At 47.0% G+C, this 8228-nt stretch overlaps 1 protein-coding gene across 7 annotated transcripts in view; it reads right to left on the bottom strand.

Annotated features, from left to right (window-relative positions):
• ADRA1A (adrenoceptor alpha 1A) overlaps positions 1 to 5808 on the bottom strand; it is a 107006-nt gene extending 101198 nt beyond the window's left edge. For 5 of the 7 annotated variants that reach the window (XR_006787448.1, XR_006787447.1, XM_045852910.1 and 2 more), the window contains exon 1: positions 2576 to 4948. Coding sequence is in view for 5 of the 7 variants with exons in the window: in XM_045852910.1 (XP_045708866.1) it covers positions 2576 to 3458 (883 nt within the window). In the remaining 2 variants the exon portion in view is untranslated. Of the gene's footprint in view, positions 1 to 2154; positions 2390 to 2575; positions 4949 to 5365 lie in introns of those variants that run through there. The other 2 variants (XM_045852909.1, XM_045852913.1) reach the window with 2 other exon arrangements.
• Between the last annotated feature and the right edge of the window lie 2420 nt (positions 5809 to 8228).

Genomic DNA, 8228 nt, shown 5'->3' on the forward strand with positions numbered 1-8228 from the left:
AGAACACCTTTTTGTTAGCACCTTCCTAGTCTTAAAGTTGTGTCGTCTCTTTACTATCAAAGATTCCATCATGCACATACCCGGACCTCCCAGAGAAATGCATGGAGTCCTGGGGTGTGTCTCAGGCTTTCAGAAACACCAGCAGAGCCCCGCCCAGATGCTGGAAGGTGGACATAGGGGCAGGCAGCAGGCCCTCCATGGCTGGTCTGGCTCAACAGCTCTGTCTTTGAGTGCCAGTGTCCTGTGCACCACACCCGACCCCTTGGAACCCTCAGAGTGTTCGTTCTTTGAGGTAAACATATACCCGGCAACCAGGGCAGATCCACTGGGCTGGGGGAAGGGGGCCAGCAGGTTCTAAGACAGTTTTCCCCAATTGCTCAGAAATAGAAAGTGATCTCATGCATCCAGGCACAGGGCCGGGTGGAGAGACTGCAGTCCAGAGTACAGACAGTCCAGAGTACAGAGAGTTCATACATGCCTTTGCCCTCCCCCTGCCCCATTAAGTGTCCCTTACTATGAACACTTTGCATTAGTGTGCTGCATTTGTTAAACTGATGAACCAATGTTACCTTGTTATCATCTGAAGCCCATAGTTTATATCAGCTGAAGCCCATCTTTGTGTTGTGTAGTTCTGGGAGCTTTGACAAATGCATGAGTTGCATATCCACAATCACATTATCACACAGACTAGTGTCACAGCCCCCAAAATCCCCTGTGCACACCTGCACTTTCCTCTCTCTCTCCTTTTGAGCCTCTGGAAGCCACTGATGGCTTTCCTGCTGCTTTGTCTGATATTACTGCATCTACTCTTGCTCTCTCTTTTTTTTAACCTTTCAATTACTGTTGACAGTCAATAGTATTTTATGTTAGTTTCAGGTGTATGATCCTGAATTCCTGGCATGTATTTGTTCATGTCTATCTGCAGAAAGAATGCAGACATCTCACTGGAAGGACTTTTCCACTTTGTTTCTTCACAGTGTATAGAACAAGTGCTCAATAAATACTTGCTGAGTTAATGGACACATGAATCTCTTACTTCCTCTTTTCTTACTTCCTCCTGGGAGAAAGTAAGAGATGGGATGCAGAAAGGTCAGTAAGCAGGTAGTGGCTCAGGTAAAGAGTTTCACTTAAATAAATTTATAGCTGTGAAGTACTTCCAGGAGCAGAGTAAGCCATAATGATGGACAGACACCACAGCAAGGTGAGTCAGAGGGCTCAAAAGAGCATCTGTTGGAAGGAAATTTCTACAGTGACAAAATGTTCTCTATTTCTCTGTCCAGAACAGTAGCCATTTGCCACCTGTGCCTACTGAGCACTTAAAAATGTGGTTAATGAGACTGAGGAATTGAACACTAATTTTCATTAATTTAACTCACATTAAATAGCCACATATGGCTGGTGGACATGGCATTAGACAGTGAAGTTCTAGAACCTGAGGATAACAATGTGTACCTCACACCGTGAGTTCCTGAGTGGACTAATGCAATAAACCTTGTCAAACGTCTGAAACAGAGATGGCCCTCAAACAAAAATCATAGCTGCTGTTATCACAGGGTTGCAAATTAAAGTACTTTGAAGTACATATCATTTCCATTTGGCTCTACAGTGCTGGAAACAGACTTTTATTAATTTTATCATAATTTTTTGTTTCATAGAATTAGTGGATAACCAATGTGTGTGTCTACATTTGAGCTCACAAACTAAGAATAGCAAACATCCATTTGGGAATCTTGTGAGGGCCTTTCGGGGTAAATGACCATTCCAAGTGGGTTGGCTTGCTGATACTTCTAATGAGCTAATTAGTTTTTTACAACAGCTCATTTAGCATTTGCAAAATCTAGATTTGTAACATTACTGTATTATATTCAAACTATGTCATCTGCATCTTCCCAAATGCTTTTGGATAAGAGGAATGCTAACTTTAATACTATTAAAATAAAAGGAAAAGTATTTTCTTACTGGAAACATTATGTTGAATTCTTTAAAGCTTAAATTGATTTAGACATAAAATCATTTATTTTCTTGTCAGAGGCTTGCCATACTTTCTTCCATACTGAATCCAGAATATAAAATTGACACAGGTATAGAACATAAGCAGACCATTATAACTCCCCCTTAGGAATAATCTAATCTAATAATAAAATTACACATTTGTACAGAATAAGCATAGTGCTTATTTTTAGGCCAAGGGAATTTGCAGTCCTTAGCCACTGAGGTGGAAGTGGCATTCCGCAGCCCTGTGGAGGTGCTGGTGGAGAGTCCCACTGAAAGAGGTGGGTTGTGTTTAGATTAGCACATGCTTATAGGCATTGAGAAGTCGACGTTCGTATTAAAGAGATCAACTAATCTGCATCCCTTGGAAGCCACTTTACAGTAGTTGCAAAATGCCCTAGGACATAATATAAATGAGATTGGATTAGAAAGGGCATGGAAATTCCCCTTTCTAACATGGGAGCCTTTCCAGGCTGCCCTCCAGGCTTTGCTGTTTGAAATGCAAATCTTTTCTGGCCCACCCCGACTGTGAATTGGGGGTAGCAGACCCTAAAAGCTAAGATGGGGTGTGGTGAAGACTTACCAATGGGCATCACTAAGAAGAAAGGCAGCCAGCAGAGGACGAAGCAGCCGACCACGATGCCCAGTGTTTTGGCAGCTTTCTTCTCCCTGGAAAACTTGAGGAGTCTCACAGAGAAGTGCGTTTTGTTCCTGGAGGTGGGCACCCTGCCGCCTTCTACGGGGGCATTTTTCCGATGGATGCGGAGCGTCACCTGCTCCGAGTCAGACTTGTCGGTCTTGAGGCCGGACTCGAGGCCCCGGCTCTCCCTCTTGGCCACCACGTAGACCCGGCAGTACATGACCAGAATGATGGCCAGTGGCATATAGAAGGACCCCAGCGCGGAGAAGAGCACGTAGCCCGGCTCCTCCGTGATCTGGCAGATGGTCTCGTCCTCCGGGGCCGGTTGCCTCCAGCCGAACAGGGGCCCGATGGAGATGACAAGGGAGAGCGCCCAGACGCAGAGCAGAGCCATAAGTCCCCTCTTCTGGGTGACGATGGTGGGGTAGCGCAGCGGGTAGCTCACGCCAATGCAGCGGTCGATGGAGATGATGCAGAGCCCCATGATGGACGCGGTGCAGCACAGGACGTCCACCGCCGCCCAGATGGTGCAAAAGACCCTGCCGAAGGCCCAGTAGCCCAGTATCTCGAAGATAGCGGAGAAGGGCAGCACAGTGGAAGTGAGCAACAGGTCGGCCACCGCCAGGTTGACGATGTAGTAGTGAGTGACCGAGTGCAGATGCCTATGGCAGGCCACGGAGAGGATCACTAGGATGTTCCCCAGTACCCCGAATATGATGAGGCTCCCCAAGATCACCCCGAGCAGAATGGCCTTGGAAATGTTCACCGGTACCGGCGGGTGCGTGCAGTTGGAGCTGTCGGAGGCATTTCCAGAGAGAAACACCATGGTCCCAGCCGGCAGGTTGAGGTCCGGCTCTCCAGGGCCTCCCCCGGGAGGGGTCGGAGGCGGGGAGCCAGGGAGCCGGGAGTCAAAAAGTCTGGGCTTGGGGGAGCCTTACCCGCTGGGGTTGGCTGGGAGTGACAGAGAGCCCGAGGGTGAGAAGCAACCCTGGCCAGCCCTGGAAACCCTCAGAAGGCCACACAAAGAGGCAGGGCACTAAAGGCGACATGGCCAGGGGCGCGCGGGTTTGCCCGCGGACGCCCTCCACCCGCTGAGCTGGCCCGAAGACCCAAGGCTTGGCGCCCAGCTTTAGGAGACAAGTTGCAAAATGTAATCCCAGAATTACGAGAGTCCTATTTTCTGCGCTGTCCTGATCAGAAGATTTAGCATTCTTCATACCATTTGGAATTCAAAGATCCAGCGCCAGTCTCTCCCCCTCCCCAAACCACAAGCAAGTACCAGTCTGCCGTCCACTCGAAGGCAGGGACCGTCGACATCTGGGCACTGCTCCCCGCCCGCAGTACCCACAGTGTGGCTGGTCCGCCGTGGAGTCCTGCTAGATCCAAGTTCTAGGTGCGCGGGCGGGGGGACGTGGATGTGAACTGTTTGCCAAGGCCAAGACGGTCAAGGAGCGTTGTTGGCGGGCGTCTTCCTGAGAGAACGCAAAAAGAAAGGCGGGATATCAACCAGGCGCTCCCGGATCAAGGTCTTGCAGGGCTCAACCGGCAGGACCCGGCTGGGAGCCAGGCTGACTCTGCGGTCCAGGAGCCGCTGGCCTTGCGGCAGCAGAGGGCCTGTGGAGGGGCCCTCTGTTCGCAATGTCCCTGCGGCTGAAAACCTGCCCTGGAGCACTCAGCCGTGCGACCGCTGGCGGGGTTCAAATCCGAAGCAAATAAAAGTCCAAACCGCAGCTCCTGCTGACCGGATGGCGTAAGGGGGAATTAACATCCCCGAAGCATGCGAGGAGCTACTGCAGCTGGCGAGCGTGTCGCACGGAGCTGAGCCAGTGGAAACCGGAGGATCTAGCCGGCTGCCATTTGAACAGGTTGCTTTCGCAGTCCCTTGGAGGGCCCGGCGTGGGAGAGGGAAGCGCTGCGTCCTGAGGACTGCAGGGCCAGTGACACGCGCACGCTCGCGCTGGAGGAATTCAAACTTGGGTCTGCAGAGCGGGTAGGTTTGTCGACTGGACAAGTCGGCCTGAGGGTCAGGTCCCGAACAAAGCCCAATGGATCCCTAGGGCTAAACACGACCTAGGTCGGTCCAGGATTCCCTACCAATCCATAGGGTCGGAGGTCCCAGAGAACTCGAGCCTGGAGCCACACCCAGGTGGGCTGCTGGGGTACAGAGGGAAGATTTGAGGGCGTAGGGGAAGCTTCACTCTGCAGAATGGGCTTTGCAAGTGGCAGTTACCATGAATTTCGTAGGTGTAAAAATCAAGTTCGCGCGCCAGCGGACAGGGGGTGTCCCGCATATTCTGGGCTGGGGGTACAGTCGGAGTAGGAAACCCGGGTTTCCTCAGCTGCAAGCCGACCACAGGGACTAGGGCAGGAGTTCGAGGAGTGGGGACCCATCTTGGCTTCTAAGGACTCTGGGGTTGGATGCTGAGACGGGCCCCCGAAGCAAAGGCTGCTGCAGACATCACAAGTTCAAAAGCTCACAGGTGGTAATAAAAGCAAGCAAGAGCAGAAACCCTTTCCCTTACCTCGGAGTGATAAACACAGGTTTAAAAACACATTGTTAACTTGGAGGTCACTTCCCAGAATATGTAAGGGAAAAGGGGTGAAGTGGGGATACTGGTGTCAGAACAGGTGAAAAGGTTGGAGGTGGTTCAAGGGAAAGTGGGGGTTCCGCTCATCCCGGAACCCGAGGGCGATTTGCTTCCACCTACCCGGTCCTGCTGGACCCACACTCACCTGGAGCCCCCATGCAGAGCCCCGCACTGGAGCAGACGGGATTTCTGACCCAGGAGCAATCCTGCCGCCTCCTCTCGGCCTGCTCCCCGCAGGGAAAGGGGACCGTCTCTCCCAGGAACCAGTTCCTGGTCCTTTGGCACCCGCTGACGCACCCCTCCACCACTAATGTCTTTAAGCTCCTGGCTCGCTATCCTTTACCTAGAGGTTTTAAAATAAAGAGTGAGACTAGGAAAGCAAAAAATAATAATACAACAACAGCGGATCAGTAACTCTACATTTCCCCTTTTAATACCCAACTCCCCGAAACCAGCAAAGAACTGACAAGGAACTTTGCAGCTCTCACTGACGTAAGACAGGCAGCAGCCCCAGCTAGCAGGGCATCTGCAGTTACTCTTACTCTGCAGCACAAGCACATGCGCAAAGCTATCATTTTTTTTTTCTTGATTTGAGCGACTTGGGTTCTTGCTTTGGATGATGAGCACACAGATGATATAGTATAATATTGTACACTTGGAACTGATACGATCTTTTTTACCAATTCACCCCAACAAATTTAGTAAAAATAAATTTTAAAAAGGTGTGTGGGGCTGGATATCTTTTATTTGTAGTAAGTAACTTATTTAAATGATCTTATTTTAAAAATAAAGAAAAATGGACACTCACCAGACATATTAATTACTGTGTGTTCAAAGAAATACCCAGATTGATTTGATTGACATTAGGACTAAGTTCAGTTAAAATTAGAAAGAAGCATATTGTTATGCCAAATATGCAGGTAAATTATATTATCTGCAGATGTTTTAAGACTCAAGTAAAATCACATAAAATTCAATAAATCTGAGTGTAATAAAATTATACTTCCAGAAAGATAAAGTGAGTATATCTAAACCTTATTAAGTATGATCCACCTCTCATTTCTTTAGATAGGTTTAAAAAGCATTAGAGCTTCACTGTAGTTTCTTACACGGTTTTGTGTTTTTGGAGTGCAACATGTTGTTTTCCAGTTTTCATAAGAAAATACATTCTTTTAAAAAAATTTTGTTACTGCCTTTTAAAAATATTTTATTTATTTAGTTTTAGAGAGAGGGGAAGGGAGGGGGTAAAAGGGGAGAGAAACATCGATGTGTAGTTGCCTCTAGTGCACCCCCTACTGGGGACCTGGCCTACAACTCAGGCATGTGCCCTGACTGGGAATCAAACCGGCAGTACTTTGGTTCACAGGCCTGTGCTGAATTCACTGAGCTACGTTAGCCGGGGCAGAAAATACATTCTTTAAAGGAGAATTACTTCCTTTTAATTCTCATGGATTTATTAACACTTGGAGTATGAAAAGCTGACATCACTAGTTTTGTTTACTTTTTTTCTGGTAAATTCCATGTTCTGCTTACATTACATCTGAATAAAGCCATATGTGTTCTTAGATATTGGAAAAACACTAAAATATTCTGCATTCTGATTCCCACCTCCTAAGTCATCTTCTTTTATTTTCATCATTCAGACAAAACAGACCCAGTAACAAAGAGATAACTTTGTTATGCACTTGAATTCCTTCCCTTGAACAGAAGTTTATTAATAGTATTACCTTTTCCAGTGGAGAGAGTTGGAAGGCTTTTTTGTAGCAATGTACTTCAAAATGCTTGGGAGGCAAGCTCCTGGGAATCGGGGCTTCTGCTTCACTGGGAGCTAATATTTAATTTCTTTTTAGACTTTAATATTATTATTGTTTTGTTTGTTTTATCCTCACCCAAGGCCTTTTTTTTCATTACTTTTAGAGAAAGAAGAAAGGAGAGAGAAAAATATTTATGCAAGAAAGAAGCACCGATTGGTTGCCTTCCATTGGAAGCTCCATTGGTTGCACTGGGTCCCAGACCTGGAATCGTAGACGTAGAGACTGGGATTGAACTCAAAACCTAGGTACACACCCTGACCAGGACCCCAACCTGCAACCCTTTGGTTACAGAATGATGCTCCAACCAACTGAGCCACACTGGCCAGGGCTGATTTTAATATTGTTTTAAAAATATATACACAAATGGCTTGCTCATCTACAAACTGAATTTAATATTGAACAAGAAACATTCTGGGTTAGGAGACAGTAAACCCAGGTCCACTCTCATTCCTAAGGTACTCCCCATCTCTCCAGAATTCAGTTCCCTGTGGTGAAGAAGGCTGGACTACAATGCCTGTGGACTCTCACATTTTATCATCAAATATGTATATAATGTGTGTTCTTCAGAAACCTTATCCACCAGAGGGATATATGATTGTTTAGTTTCATACTCATTAACCTTGTACCATGAATGCAAGTGCTCTATTAAGATCTGTTCTGTAGTAGATAAGGGAAATAGTGTTATCAGCAAGAAAAGCAACTGAAAATTGCTCAGCTCTGCAAGGTCAAGGAGTACAAAAGTCTTTGGAATTCCCAGTGCCCCATCCCCTAATGAATAAGCCTAATAAAAACACCCTTCCCCAATGCCACTAGGTAGGTCTTCCAAATTACTTCTTAGTCTGTAAACATCAGTCTTTGAGAACTAACTCTCAGAACCAGTTTTTTCCTCAATAATCATAGACCCACAAACAGGAAACTATCCATTTGTTAGTGACTCTTTAGAAAATAGCTATGTAAAAAAAAAATCAGTAAGCAAAAACCACATCTATAATGAAGTTAGTAGGCCAGAGGGGAGAGCACTCCTGCCTTCCCTTCATTGCCAAGCACAGCTGCCAGAACTGTGCTTGGTCCTCCCATAGATGTTCCCTCTCTTTTGTTTCAGCAGATATCCACATGGCCTGCCATGCTTGCCAGTTCTGAACTGCAATCCATGGTTGTTCCAGAATTCATCCACTTGCTGGAAAAATACCTGGC

The sequence above is a fragment of the Phyllostomus hastatus genome, unplaced genomic scaffold (assembly GCF_019186645.2).
Source record: "Phyllostomus hastatus isolate PE091 unplaced genomic scaffold, TTU_PhHast_1.1 phas_contig_98, whole genome shotgun sequence".
NCBI classification, from domain to species: Eukaryota; Metazoa; Chordata; class Mammalia; order Chiroptera; family Phyllostomidae; genus Phyllostomus; species Phyllostomus hastatus.